This window comes from Trichechus manatus, unplaced genomic scaffold, assembly GCF_000243295.1.
Source record: "Trichechus manatus latirostris isolate Lorelei unplaced genomic scaffold, TriManLat1.0 scaffold00232, whole genome shotgun sequence".
In the NCBI taxonomy this organism is placed as follows: Eukaryota; Metazoa; Chordata; class Mammalia; order Sirenia; family Trichechidae; genus Trichechus; species Trichechus manatus.
Window position 1 is genome coordinate 308,714 of NW_004444168.1, and position 15,736 is coordinate 324,449.

The window sequence follows — 15,736 nt, forward strand, 5'->3', positions numbered from 1 at the left end:
CATCTCCTCTCTTAACAGGTCCATTTCCCTCCCATAGGACAGACCCTATTGTAGCTTTGTTCCATTCTTGGGTCCCAAATCATGAAGCCCAGGTGACATTTATAAGGTTATCATTGCTGTTCCATATTGTAATCTCAGCTCACTTTGTTTATTAATCCTCCTTCATCAACAGTCATCAAAGTTCTTTTTTATGGTTCTTTCCTATGTGAAACTACTGAAGATCTCCCATAATCGTAGTCTTCCCCACCCCATCCTACCTGTTAAACTTGTTTACAGTTTTATTTAGTTTCTTTTCTCGTTCCTTCATACTCAGTTTAGTATCCCCCTGGCACTCACATACATGGCTGGTGGGAATATAACCTCTCTGCTCTATAGAGGGCAATTTGGAAATAACTGTCAAAATTTTAAGTGCATGTACCCTCTGACCCAATCAATTTCACTTCAATATCTTCACACACGTCCAAGGTCATTTACTGCAGCATTATTTATAATAGCAAAAAGTTGGAAACAACCTAAATGGCCATTAAAAGGGAACTAATTAAATAAATTAGGGTACAGTCAGATAGTGGAATGATATGCAGACATGAATAAGAGGAAGTTTTTTTTTTTAATGTACCTGGTACAGAATGAACATCAAAATTCTTTAAAAAAGAAAGGTCCAGAATAGTGTGCATTTGTACAAAAATAAGGGAAGAATATATATATATATTTTTTTTTTCCCCCTTCATTCTCCACATGAGTCTGCTGTTGTCCATGCATATGACAACTCTGGAAAGATTAAAAAAAAAAAAAACCTGATAACACTGGTTTCTGGCTGGCCAGGGAATAGCACAGAAGGAGATTTTTTGCTGTATACCCTTTTGAACTTTTGATTTTTGAATTGTGTGAATATATTTTCTATTCTAATAAAAATAAGTAAACAAAAAATAAATAAAATGAAATAAGAACAATAAAACCCTTCTAGTCAAGCCCTGGTGGCACAGCAGTTAAGAGCTTGGCTGTTAACCAAAAGGTCAGCAGTTCAAATCCACCAGGTGCTCCTTGGAAACTCTATGGGGCAGTTCTACTCTGTCCTATAAAGTTGCTATGAGTCGGAATCAACGCAGTGGCAATGGGTTTGCTTTTTTTGATTAGTCAGGTCAGCTCAACTCTGAGCAAACATAATCCTCCCAGCCCTTGCTCTGTATTCCAAGTCCAGCATTCTGGTTGCTCCGGTTCAGAGACCAAAATCCCTCTCTTCCAAGGTCCTACCCATAACAAGAAAGAAGGGATGAGAACGCTGCCTGTGCTGTAAGACATCCATTTTCTGCCAAGGAAATCTTAAAGAGCCTTTCTGGTTCTTCATGCTTGAGTATATCCCGAATCAATTGGACTGGCTTCACTTCCTAGCATATCCTGGGTTCTTGCTCTCCTCTTAACAGGCTGCTCTGGTGTTACATGCAGAATCCTTTGATCTCACAGAGGGATTCAGCTGCAAGCCTCCTGCACCCCAGTCTTAGGGAAGCCAGACTTCCCATCTCCTTTGATCTGATGTGCCACCTAGAGGTTTTCGTTTGCCTTTGGATTGCTTTATGTTCCATCCTCCTAACTCTGGTATTTCCTTTCCTTCTCAATCACTCTTCTCCAGTGCTGCTTTTCAGGAGTAAATCTAATTAACTCAATCTTGAATTCCCTGAAATGGTCCAGAAACACTGCAAGAAGCTGACAAGAAAAGGTAAGATAAACAGGAATCCCAGTATACACCCACATCTTATTTGGGCAACCACTGACTGACTCCTGAGCAAGCTGGCCATTGAGAAATTCTCGCCATTTGACAAGAAACCTATCCATCAGATTTCTCAGGTCTGACAGAAACACCATCAGTAATTATTCCATAACTTGCTACAGGCAGCAGGATACTAGGTTAGGGTATGGTAAGAATCAACACAGAAGGAGCAATCTGCAATTAACAGCATCCTGCCCGCTTCCCCCCCCCTCCCCCATTGAAATACCAAATGGAATCTGAGGAAAAAGCTTGAGCTACATGGATGAAGTTTATTTCAGATCTGGTTACCTAAAACGAAAAAAAAATCCTGACTTTTCCAAACCACAATCAGCCCTGAGGTTAAGTACGTTCACTGGAAAAAACAGCAGCAGGGTAGGATGGGAAACTGCATTCACGCAACTACCACCTCCCATGACCTTAGCTAACTGAATGTGGCACTCAAAATAAACATCCCTGTGTACATAACAATGATGCAACTTAAGTAACACCAAGTGATTTTAAGCCTCTTGTGCTCCAGACAGCTACAAATAGAGGTACAGGTTCTGGGCATACCAGTGAAGGTTATGTTCGATCACAAGAATGAAAAATTTGTTTCAGGTCATGTGGCTACTCATTGATTATCGCAAGTTTGAACAGCAGAAAAGAAATCCCTCCACATGGAAACCTAATATTTGTACTAGCAACGGGGAAGAATTGCTATCTGGTAGGACTGAGGCCAGGAGCTCAGGGTCTGTGCTGCCTTATGCAAGAGTAATCTGTTGCCATGAGTCTATTCACACTCATAGCGACCTTATAGGACAGAGCAGAACCACTCCATATGGTTTCCAAGGCTGTAATCTTTATGAAAGCAGGCTGCCTGCCACATCTTTCTCCTGCGGAAGGGCTGGCTGGTGGGTTTGAATTGCCAGCCTTTCAGGTAGCAGCCAAGCCCATAACTACTGCACCACCAGAGCTAGCTCATGCAAAAACAGCCTAATGAAAACCAACAACAAAAAACTCAGATTTAAAAACAATCCTTCAGAAAAGAAAGAATACGAAAAAAGCAAGCAATAAACTGACTGCTCTAGATTTGTCCCAGGCACAGGAGCTCTCCTTCCTTCTCCTCTTCCCTATGAAGGAACTGAGACGCCTCAGCTTCGTACTAACTCTGCATTCTTTCACAGACAGACTGACTCTCACACTCATGCATACACCCTGCCTCACAGGTTCAGAACTACACACACGACCTAAATTGGCCCTATGAGATGCAACCCTGAGACTTTCACTGGAACTCTGAGAAAGAGAATCTGCTTCTCTGCAAGAGTTGCCAGGCTGGTAGGATATAAATCTAGACCAGATGGTGGCTATCTTTGTTACCACTTGAGGAGAGCCCTCCTGAGAATAAGGCTAAAACAGATCCAAGGGAAAGAGTAACACTGATTTTTAATGACACTGTGAGATCACCTGGATCTAGTCATACTGGATTCTTTAAACCCTGGGCTTTTTAAGTTATTTGAGCCAGTAACCTTCCCCCCTCTCCTTTTTTCTTAAGTGGTTTTGATTTGTTTCTTCCACTTTAAATGTTTTCACAGAGTTTACTGAATTCTGCCCCTAAAACCACATTTAATCACACATCTTGAAACATTGGTAAAATAACTCTAAACCAGGGGAAAATTCAATTACTTCTCTCTGAACATTTCAGAAGCAGGGTCCATTCCAGTAACATTTCACACAGACAAGCTTCCAGTCTATGTGGTCTTAACAGTATGTAAATAATGTATGTAAGTATACATTTCCATTTCTAGCATGCTTAAGACTGTCAGTAAATGATCCAAATGATCCATAAATGCTATTATTATATGTCCAGCACTATGCTAAGGGCTGTATGAGCATTATCTCATTCACTCTTCACAACAACCCAGGGGGTATGAAGTATTGTTATTTCCATTGTACAGAAGAGAAAATAGAAGTTTGGCAGGTTAAATTACTTGCCCATAGTCACAAAGCTATTGAGTAGCAGAGCTTGGATCAAAGCCAGGAGATGTGATTCAAGAGCTTACTCTCTTAATCATTAGAATATACCGTCCTCTGCTTCTTTTGGCAATCTATCCTTCTTACTAACGAACATGCTTTCAAAAACAATGCAAGGACTATTCCCTGCACATTAGAAGTATTTCAATCACCAGTCTTTGCCCAGCAAATACAGAAGTATGGTAGGTTTCAGTGCACAATAATGGTTGCACTTATCAAAAAGGACCAATACCCACCTTCAGATTTTGGAGATGCCTAATTGGGGCAAAGGCATTAAGATAAAAGAAGTATCTACAAAATGCCAGATACTATGCTAGGTACTTAACTTGCATGATTTTATTTGGTCTTCACCATATAGTTACCCATTTTACAGATAAAGAGATTAAAGTTCAGAGAGATTAAGTAGCTAACTTGTTGAAGGTTGTACAGTTATTAAACAGTTAGGTCAGTAATTAAGCCAAACCTAAACCTATCTAAACCTAAAGCCTATCTTCTTTCCACAGCTCACATTGTCTGGCATGAGTACAGGGACTTAACGTGGAGGCACACAAAGGATAGTTATCTAAGATTAAAACAGGCTGCCCTCTCACAAATAAAGGTACTCTGAGCCTAAACTTCTTTAAACATTTATCCAAAAGGAGTCTGGCATGCTCTAGCCAATGGCATATGGAGCCCCCAAAAAACAAAAAATAGGAAAGCATTCTCTAAGACAAGGTCTATGCATAAGCTCACTCATATGAGCAATCCTGAGAAAAGAAACACATAATCTGAGGATTCCATCTGGGTCAGGGAAATGCACATCAAAAACTACATCCACACTCCTTAGATACAGTGATGTGGACTGTTAGGACACTGACTTCATCACACTTCATCACATCTTGTCACAGCCTTGGCTCTCATCGAAGACATCTTGTGCCCCTTTACATCTTGTCTGAACCTCCCCGCTACTGCTTCCCTTTCCACCCTTGTCAGTAGCTTGAGAGAGAATAAAGCCTTAGAGCCAAAACTGGGTGGTCTGGGCATTGTTGATATACGTAGCCACGGCAAAATCTGACAGCTTGGTATTAACAGATCATTGCACCCTCTAGGGCATAGCTGTTTCTGGCACCTAATGCCTGCCAGGCTTGGGGTTGACCATATGGCCTGAGTCAACATTAGCATGCCTCCAACACCAGGTTTGAATTTAGGACAGTACAGGTACCCCTGGTATTTGGTGTATCACACTCACCTCTGCTTTTCTCTGCTTCTCCTCTTGCTCCCTCTGCTCTTTCTCCATGCCAACCAGTTTGAGCTTCAACTCAGACACTTCAGTCATCAGATCAAGCTTCTGGGTCTCAAGAGATGTGCGACTTAGCAGCTCCTGAAAGCAAAAACAGGTCTCAGCATCATAAACCACCATGGCAACAAGGAAAACTCTAGCTCTGTCCAGAGCACATAAGGCAATCTCTAAATTGTGGAGTGGACAACAGAGAGACAGCTGAATAGCAGCCACAGGCCTATTAGGGGTGGATCTAGGTTGACACTGGGTCACTCCGGGATAACAGTCAGTCCCTGCCACCACCCTCTGTGCTCTGAAAGACAACGTGAGCTTCATTTCTCAAAAATGTTTGCCTGTAGAACCATTATTGATAATGTCCAAATAGAGAAAAAGCAAACTGGTACTCTCAAAAAACTAAATTTTTCCATTTCTATTTTTAGGGCAAAATAGCAGGTCTTCTTCACTAAAACAAAGCAAAACCAAGAGGGAAGGGACAAGCTTATGTTAGCAATATAGTTTTAAAACCAAAGTTTCCAGATAAGCTCTTGGGCTCAGTTAATGCTCAGCCCAGTCTCCAACCTACCTCACTGTAAGACCTCACTAAATGAACTTAGAAGGGAGCTAGGAACATAAAGCAGCTGCTCAGTGAGGATCAGGAGCATTTCCCAAAGTCCAGTGATTATACTGGAATCTTATTATATGAGATAGATCTTTTCTGCACTTTATCGAAATTACAATTTGGCCACTGTGTGACGTAAGCGAGAAGATTGTTCTGTCCTGATTGTGAGGACAGACCAGGGTTGGTTATTACTAGTCCTGTCATCACTAGAGCAGTGGTACACCCCAAACCAGATGTCTCAAGTCCTTGACAATACCTGCCATTAATACATAGACTTAATAAGCATGACCTTTGCAAAAAGCAAAGGTGATAAGCAACATGCCTGCTCAGAGCTAGAAATTATGAAGGACCTCAAAAAACAGGAGCGTTTCTCAAAGTCCAAGTGCAACACATTTCTCCACTGAAAAAACACAATGTCTCTTGAAGTCCAAAAACCTGGCACTGACACCAACACTGGCTACACAGGTCCTAGCAAAAAAAGTATGTACAGTAGCCAGGAAAGCAATAGCCCAAATGAGCAGATGCAAAAGATCTAAGAAAAGACACAATACCCTGCCACGGTCTGAACACTTTACATCACTTTGGGCAGCCCAACCCCACTACAAGAGAGGAGATCTCAACATTCTGACACACAGCTCTGATTTCACGTATTCTGAACCATCCTCAGATCATAAAGCAAACTACACAGGACAAGGGTTTTGACTTGGAATGCAGGATACCCTAAGACAAAGACCCCCAGAGCCTCAGAAAGTCAGGCTACACTGCCTGTTTGCTACTGTGAGAAGATGGATACCTAGAAGCCAAACAGCTCAGCAAAATGAGCTCGCTGAGCACTGGACCAAGGAGGCCAGCTCTTCTTGAACCAGACAGTAATGAGCAGGCCTGAGGGCAGAGGCAGCTGCACCGCAGCGCCAGAACCGCAAGCTACTTGGCCATGAGGAGTCAGCTGAACGAGCACATCCATTATAATGGGGGGACTTAGATTCGCTGAGTACCTCCTCTGTGCTAGACTCTGTTGGGTGCTCCACATACATCTTCTTAATAAATCCTCCCAGTGATTTGGCAGTAGTATCATTATCCCAGTTTTACAGATGAGAAAACAGGTCCAGAGATGGTAAGTAAATCTCTTGGCCAGGGACACATGATAATCAGCAGCAGAGTTAGTTTTCAAATCAAGGTTTGTTCGACTCCAAAATTCATTTCTGTCTAATGTATCACACTGTTTCCCAAACAGAGGAAGAAGTCCAAGAGTTTTAAGGGATATTCAAAATACGTGCTGAAAAAAGTTAATCAACAAATATTTAATATTCTTAGACAGACAAGATTGCATCGCGCACATACTATCTATTAGAGACCAGTGCTAAGGCTATGCAGATCATAAAAGAAGGTCCTCATACCCTTCCCTGGGTACGAGGGCCCACAGAAATGAAAAGATCTCTGGGTCTTCCTACTGACCAGCATTTGAGATACTGCTTGGATAGGACTCAAAAACATCTCAGAATTTCTCTCTCTTGAAAGCTATTCTAAATCTATTCTACTCCCATTATTAGTCCAAAATCCCTCTGGCTGTTTTAACTGCCACGGTGCAATTGGTCACACCAATGTTCCAGATGATAAGGATAATATTCTAATTGGTTGCACTGACGTTCCAATAGCCATTCCAATTGGTCATGCTAGCGTTCCATTTGGTCACACTAACATTCCAAACAGACACTCCAGTTGGATACACCAATGTTTTCATTAGAAACCTGGGGCTACTTAATTCCAGAAAGTCCACTAACTATAAAAACTTTACGTACTCTTTCCTAGCTTTTGTCTATTAGCATGTGCCTCCACCTTTCATCACTATCTTTCCTTCATCCCTGTCATTAATAATTACTGTCCTACTCCCTGAAGTCAAACTCTGCCTTCAACCAGTTTATCCCAATCCAGCTCCACCTCCACATCTCCAGGCCAGCATGGCCCCCTGTACCCACACCCATCATTATCTGCTGTAGCCTCTAAAATGGTTGTCTAATAGAAATTAACTACCTTACATCCTCAATTGCCCCTTCTACTTCCAGCATAAACTGAATCTTGGCTTTTGTACAATATGACATGTCCTTCCCAGCCATCTCAAGTAGAGACCACTCTGCTTCCAATGACTCAACTTACGGAACACACTTCTTCATGTTTCCAAAATGCTTCCAGACTGCTGTTTTGTCCCCATTGCCCATCATGTCTGCCCTTCTCTTCTAAGGCAGCACCACTCAGTTACATCACATTCTCCCCATATATCCAGAACCCAAGACAGTCTCCCAATTTCCTTAAAGACTTTGTCTTTTGATCAACTGTTTCTCTACCTACTTTGGGTGCATTCTGTCTTCTCAGTAGTTTCAACATCCTTATTAATAAATCATTCACTCTACACCCACTCTGGCCTCACATTCGCTGATCTCAACTCCAACAGGTTTTGCTTCTACTTCCTTTCAGCTTCGCGGCAGCACAGCTACAACTTGGCTTTCGTCTTCATCTAAAATGTGATTGTTCTGCTTCTAAAATCTTCTACTCTGAAAAAATCTCCTCTGGCCACAATCTTCTGACCTTTCAACTGTCCTACTTGCTCAAATAATCTCTAATTCCTTCTTCTGTGGCCACTAGTTACTTAATAACTCCCTATTTTCCTAGTTTATCACCTTTCTTTAAACAATGTTTGCTTTCTTATTCACTCTATACCTTGAGGTTAGTTATTTCAATAGTACTTATACTCTCACCAGAAAATTCCTCATTCAATTCAGTCCTGTCCCCAGACCCAATGTGCATTTGCCTTACCAAACCCAGTCCATGCCAGACCTCAAAGTCTTTTGTCTGTATTTCCACTCCCCACGGCCCTGGTGGCATAGTGGTTAAGAACTTGGCTACTAACCAAAAGGTCAGCAATTCGCATCCACCAGCCGCTCCTTGGAAACCCTCTGGGGCAGATCTACTCTGTCCTATACGGTCACTATGAGTTGGAATCGACTCCACGGCAATGGGTTTTTGGAGCCCTGGTGGCGCAGTGGTTAAGTATCTGGCTGCTAACCAAAAGGTTGGCAGTTCGAATCCACCAGCCTCTCCTTGGAAACTCCATGAGGCAGTTCTACTCTCTCCTATAGCATCGCTATGAGTTGGAATCGACTCAACCGCAATGGGTTTGGTTTGGTTTTTTTTTTTTGGTATGGCCTAAGAATTGCTGTTGAAAGTTACTAAATGATGCCAATTGGTTTCAATTCAAATTTATGCTATCTAATTACAGCTGATACAACAACACTGCCTGGCAAACTTTGTATTCAGCTCTGGCTGATTCCTTTTCAGGGATTGTTCCAAATCTTTACTATTTACCTCAAATCCTAAACCCCACCCTGTCCTGGTCTTCTCTAAAAACCTCTCCTCATATTACTGAAAAGATAGAACTGTCTGATTATTCACTGAATGTATGTTCCTTCTACTTTAAAGTTTCCTGGCATTGTCTGTCATTCTTATCTCTTAAATCCGTCTTAGAGAGAAAGCAAGCCCACACCTCCATTTCAAGGCTAATCTGCCACACTTGCACAGTTACCTTCTTTGTCAGGTTCTTTCACCTTTAAGAACTGTTTCCTAGGCCAGTAAGCTTCCAGTTACATGCATATAAAAAGCAAATGTCAAAGGACACAATGCTTCCAGAATTTGCTCCCGAATTGCCCCTATCTGACCCAACTTCCTGTTTTTTATCATTTCTCAGTCTCTAGACTCTTCACGCCATCCTCACACAGTTGATGAACCTACAGGTTGCCTTCCTGGTTAAAGCCTTTCTTTGGCTTTGTTTTCTGGTCCTATTTCTCCCTCTACCCTGATAATTCAGAATGACTCCTACTCACATGGTCCTATAGGCTCTCCCACACCTCTGTGCTGCCTTTGAGAAAGTTCCTATAAAGCCGTCATGGATTGAATTGTGATGATTCCCAGTATTGTATAATTGTCTACCATTTTATCATCTGATGTGATTTCCCTATGTGTTGTAAATGCTATCACTGTGATGTAATACGATGGATTAGTGGCAGTCATACTGATGACATCTACAAGATTAGGTGATGTCTTAAGCCAATCTCTTCTGAGATATAAAAGAGAGAAGCCAGCAGAGAGACATGGGGACCTCATACCACCAAGAAAGCAGTGCCGGGAGCAGAGGATGTCCTTTGGACCTGAGGTTCCTGCGTAGAGAAGCTCCCAGACCAGGGGAAGATTGATGACACCGACTTTCCTCCAGAGCCGACGGAGAGAGTGCTCCCCTGGAGCTGACGCCCTAAATTTGGACTTGTAGCCTACTGGACTGTGAGAGAGTAAACTTCTCTTTGTTAAAGCCATACACTCGTGGTATTTCTGTTATAGCAGCACTAGATGACTAAGACAAAAGCACTGTGCTATTTTAGGGTTGTTGCTGTGTGTAGTCAAGTCAATTCTGACTCATAGTGACCCTATATGACAGAGTAGAACTTCCCCATAGGGTTTCCTAGGCTATAATCTTTACAGGAGCAGATGGCCAGGTCTTTTCTCCTGTGGAGTCACTGGTGGGTTCAAACTCCCAACCTTTAGCACTCAGCTGCTAACCGAAAGGCTGGTGGTTCGAGCCCACCAGCCGCTCTGCAGGAAAAAAGACCTGGCCATCTGCTCCCATAAAGTTTACAGCCTAGGAAACCCTATGGGGCAGTTCTACTCTGTCATATAAGGTCACTACGAGTTGGAATCAACTCAATGGCGCACACAACACTTTAGGGTAGGACCATCAATCATCTACTCTGACAGGCATTTAATCTCTCCCTCACTATCAGCTCCCATTCTTAAGGCCATAAACGTGATCAAATTTCTGACATTCTGAAGACCCTTCCCTCTTGACCTTCTTTCCCCTCAAGCTACCACCCATCAACTCCCACATACTCTCACCAGACAAATACCTGGTGTGTGTGTGTGGTGTATATAAGCTCAGTCCCTCTCTGGCCTCTCCCTCCCCACTCAGTTCAGCTCTTAAAAAATAATCTACAACTGCTGCTTCTTCTTCCTCATCTTCCTGTCACTCTTCAACAAGATGTCTACATGCCTGTAACCCAGCTTCGGCTTCACCAGGGTAGGGCACAGAAACAGTATGGTTCTGGGGACCACTGTCCAAACATCCATATACAACTTATTCTTCTCAGCTCTCAACCTACTCACCCTTCATCTACTCATCTGGGTAAGCTACTCCTTGCCATCCCACCCTAACATTCCATTTTCCTGGCTTTCTTTTTTCTTCTCCATCTCCTTTGCTGGCTTCTTCTATTCTGTCCACCCCCTAAGAAAACACTCAGGTCCCTAGCTCTTATCTCTAAGTCTGGAGTCAGCTGTGAATCCAGCCAACTTATCTGGAGCACCAACATCCTGGTAAGGCAAGGCTTGCCCCCTGCTCCACCTAACTACAGAGTAGGATCCTGCTGGGAATCTCTTGGAATCATATAGCAACTGTTTTGTATGAGAAGATGAGGTATGCAGAGGAGGTGGGCTAGAGATAAGGGGAGAAGGTTTCACAAGCAGCATTCTGCTTCTGTTCCCAAATATTTCAATGTTGCCTGTGTAAATGAGAGAAGGAGGAGAGAAGTGGTATGGGAGGTGGATGATTTGTTTTTCTTACTGTGAAGGACCATGAAACAGGGAAATGAAGCTTTAGGAAAAACCAACGGACGGCATTATCACCAACCCTCTCTGACTCCACCACTACCACTAACCTCTTCCAGAGGGATAAGTACATCTCCTTTCTTGGGGATGAAAGAAAGCTTACATCTCAGAGCAACCCTTCATTTCCTTTTTCCAAAGCTCAGTCTGACTGCAGCTGATAAAAAGAATTTGCCTTTCAATTTATTCTTTCCTTAAAGGGCCACATCTTGAAGCAATTACCTCCATCTTTAAGTGTGGAATATTACCCAGGGAGTTACTGACCAATGACAGAAGATTGTAGCCAGATTTGCAATCTGAAACCAGAATGAAAGAATGGGCCATGGAAAGACATGAAAGGAAAAATGCGTCCCTTTGCCCTTTGAAGTAAATGGCTCAGGCCTTGCCGGGAAGCCTCCTTCATAAATAACATTGTGCACAAAAGAGGTGCTTGTAGTCAACTTCAGTTTGAGTCCAGATGCAGTCTCCAATAACCGTAAAAAGGAGTTGAAGTATCTACTTCACACTGTGGTCTGGAGGTACAACATCGAATGAGATGAACTTGAGGAAAGTACTTATAGCTGCTTTATAAATCTTCCAGAGGGAGCTTTAAAGAATATCTGGTAAATCCCCACTTTCCTCACCCATAACTCAGCGTCTTGCCTCCTCAGACAGATTTCTGCTCCTGCAGGATCACGTACATAGCTCTGTTTAATATTTTCTTTGGGACAGAAAGACTTCCATAAAGGTGCTCCTGAGAAATCTATGACACTGTTGAGTTCACACATTTGGACACAATGTCGCCTCACTAAATTCAAGGGCAGGGATAGAGCCTGTGTCTTTGGGCCCCACCTACCCCAGCTCAGTGCCTTAATGTGCATCTCACATTTGTGTGCTATTTCATAGTTTTAATGAAACTGGATTAACTTTACTACAGCTCTAAGAGGTGGGCAAAGTAGAGTCCATATTGCATCCCCATTTTCTGAAAGTGATAATACAGGTTCATAGAATTTCTCAGCTCAACAGCAAGTGATGAATCCACAGAAACTCATGCCCATAGACTCAGAATTCCCTAAATTTGTCACTCTCCATGCCTTAACTAAAAGGCAGCCAAAACAATGAAGTTGCCTAAACCCTGGAGCTCTGAGTGAGGTGGAAGGTCTGAGGCAAAAGCTGAAGTGGTTCGAGGTTTCCCAAAAGTAGGGCTGTGTCCTCACAAGGTCTTTACCCTTTCTTCCTCCCAACTTTCCTTCCCTCACCTGTCTTCTTTTTGGCACTAAACATCGTTTCTACTCTTGACACTGACTGCATCAATGGCCGGTCTCTGGAAACCGCTCCATTTGGCTGCCGGCTCTGTATAAAACTTCTTATCCACTGAGTGACATCAGCTTCTTCCCTGAAATTATTGCCCTCTGGAGAAAGATTAAAGAACACTGGTGGCACAGTGGATAAGCGCTCAGCTGCTAACCGAAAGGTTAGGGGCTCAAACCCACCAGTTGCTCTGTGGGAGAAAGACATGGCAGTTTGCTTCTGTAAAGATTACAGCCTTGGAAACCATATAGGGCAGTTCTACTCTGTCCTATAGGGTCACTATGAGTCGGACTTGACTTGTTGGCAATGAGTTATTGTGGAGAAAGGTTAGAGATCAAAGGCAGAGGGTCAGGAGCTTGTTGGGCAGGAACCTACTGCACCCTAGAAAGCCCACTGAGGCCACTTTAGAAAAAAGCCACCAGGGACCTCAAATACACTAGCAGACCATGGGGAATCCTTCCTGTGACAATGAGTTTTTGCTGCCAGCATGGTCTGAGTCAGTCACAATGAGAAGGTTGCTGGGCCATTCCGTACTCCTAGGGTGCCATTCTGGGTCCTGGGTTCTCGTGCTTCAGTGTGCAGCCCTCAAAGATGCAGCTGGGCAGTGCCCTGAACCACTTAAGGACCAGAGGGGCAGGATCCAGTGCTGTGAGCCCTATACCCAGGTTCAGACTATACTAGATCGGTGAAAACTAAGGCTATTCCCCTCCTTGAAGACTCATTTGTGCATTTCCTAGGAACCATCTCTTCCTAATGCGGAAGGTTCCCTTGGAAATCCAGAAATGTTCAGTGAGTCTGAGACCATAGCTGAGTAGGTATTTCCATGGGCACTACTGAGAGATGCTCTTAGCTGCCCCCTTCCCACCTTACCCCACATCTTACAGAGGGCTGCAGATGAGAAATACTCTTTTGTCCTCAAATGTCTTCATAATCTGAGCGGTGCTTGTGTGGACTTGCCCCTGCACTGTTCCTGTTTGGTCCTGGTTCGCCTGTCTAACCCCAAGGGTCCACATGCTTACTCTTTATGGAAGCTGGATGGATTAATTTGCAGAAGAAAACAGATGGGAGCTGGGAGATCGGCACCGAGCAAAAGTCAGGCCAGGCTGAGGGTTAATGACTCATGAGTTTGGGGGTGCCGGGGGTGAGGGGGTAATTCTCTCCCTCTTGGGCTCTTGGAGGGAGGTTGATATTGGTCAGGAAAACAGCTACAGGGAGAAACAGGCTAATCGGGGTTGTTGAAGCCCATGTAACCACAGGGTTTGGGCAATGCTGTTTGCATCTGAGGTTTCTTAAGTACCCCAAGTGCTATTCAAGTCAGATGGCTGGTCAGCAGAGGCGGACGAAGCCTAGGGCAGAGGTTGTATACCGGAGGTTCATGGGCCAAATCTGGCCTATAGGTATGTATTCTGTGGTTCACATAGTATTTTTTAATTTAAATTGGTTATTAATATTTTTAAAATAGAAACATTTACATATATATACACACATGTACTATTTTATAAACTGGATTTTCAGCTTCTTAGGTGATATGGGAAGATCTAGCAGTATTGGGTCTACATGGGCAGTCAGCTGGAGTTGAGTAGCAGCTGCCTCCTTTATACAGAATGCATTCAGCGTGCAGAATTAGCAGGAACACACACCCAGGGGAAGCCCTGCATCTATAGGCAGTCAGAGGCCCCACACTGAGGCAGAGAGAGGGCTCCTTTAGCGCTTCTCTGGCATTTGAGTAGAAGGCCAGGCTTGGCTCAGGGCAGGAATGGTCTTTAAGGGCTAGCAGAAACAGGTGACTGTTTGCCTCAGTTCTTTGCCTCTAGGCCATGAGCCATTCCTGCTCCTGCCACATAAGCCAAGAGCCCTGCAGCACAGGATATCTCAGTCAAACCGGGCAAGCCTCTGCCTGCCCCAGCGCAGAGGACATGTACTCCAAGCTATAGACAGCATGCCATCAGCGCTGAGGTGTGAGCATCAAGTGTCTTTACAAACAATATAGAGCAGACTTCAGGAAAGCAATCATATATGCAGCAGAACATTCAACTTGGGAATCAGAGGTGGAATCCAAAGATCGAAAGCTCAGGTGTCACCAAGCCCAGGAAACACATGGGTGGCTGCTAAGGTTCCAACATGTACTATAACTCAGAACTTGCCAAAAAAGGAGTATCACATACTCCTATCATTTTACCCTTCAAAAATTGAGAGAATGCATTGAAAGCTTACAGGCATAAAAATAACTTGGTTAAGTTCAGGAAGATGTTTCAAACCTAGAAGTGGCAAATAAGGAGCTAAAAAAATCCAATTGCTGTAGAGTCAATTCCCACTTATGGCAACCCCATGTGCATCAGAGTAGAACTGTGCTCCGTAGAGTTTTTAACGGCTGATTTTTTTTGGAAGTAGATTGCCAGGCCTTTCTTCCAAGGAGCCTATGGGTGGACTCTAACCATCAACCTTTTGGTTAGCAGACAAGTGCTTAACCGTTTGTACCGCCTAGGGAATACACAAGCCAAGGCACCCACCTCTATGGCACATGCAAACCACATGCCTATTACTTTACCTGTCTCACACAACAGAGGGGACTTAGAATCAAAAAGGACGCAAAAGGTAATTAAGTTTAAGAAAGTAAGTCTTTTAAAAGTGTCAAAAATGCAGTCAGGCAGTGTTTCGTTCTGTTACACATAAGGTCACTGCCAAGTTTGAGGCCAACTCAACGGCACCTAAGAACAAAACCAACAAAATGCAGTCCACGGTACACTGCTTACAGAGACAAGCTGGCCTCTCCCCAGGTGGTGCTGGGCACCAACATCAGATTCATCGACAGAGAGACTCTGACACGAGGGCGGAGACATTGCCATGGAGAGCTATGTAGAGCAGCCCTGAAAGAGAACCCAGGCGGACAGTCAGATAACTCGGGGACTACAAGGCAGCCATTCTCTGACCTCCTGTTCCATGGTTCCACATCAGGCACTGCCTTCCTGAAATATCAACCCTCTGACATTTTTCTGACACGTGCCCTCCACATTCAAATTTTCTTTGTCTCTTTCTGGATTTTTTACAACACTCCACCACCTCCAAACCACACCTTGTGCAGACTTGAAAAGTC

General features: G+C 43.6%; 1 protein-coding gene across 2 annotated transcripts in view; it reads right to left on the reverse strand.

Moving 5' to 3' along the window:
• PPFIBP2 (PPFIA binding protein 2) overlaps nucleotides 1-15,736 on the reverse strand; it is a 107,539-nt gene that overhangs the window by 50,210 nt on the left and 41,593 nt on the right. For both annotated transcript variants that reach the window (XM_023743021.1, XM_023743022.1), the window contains exon 4: nucleotides 5,004-5,135. In XM_023743021.1, coding sequence (XP_023598789.1) covers nucleotides 5,004-5,135 — 132 coding nt within the window. The remainder of the gene's footprint in view (nucleotides 1-5,003; nucleotides 5,136-15,736) is intronic.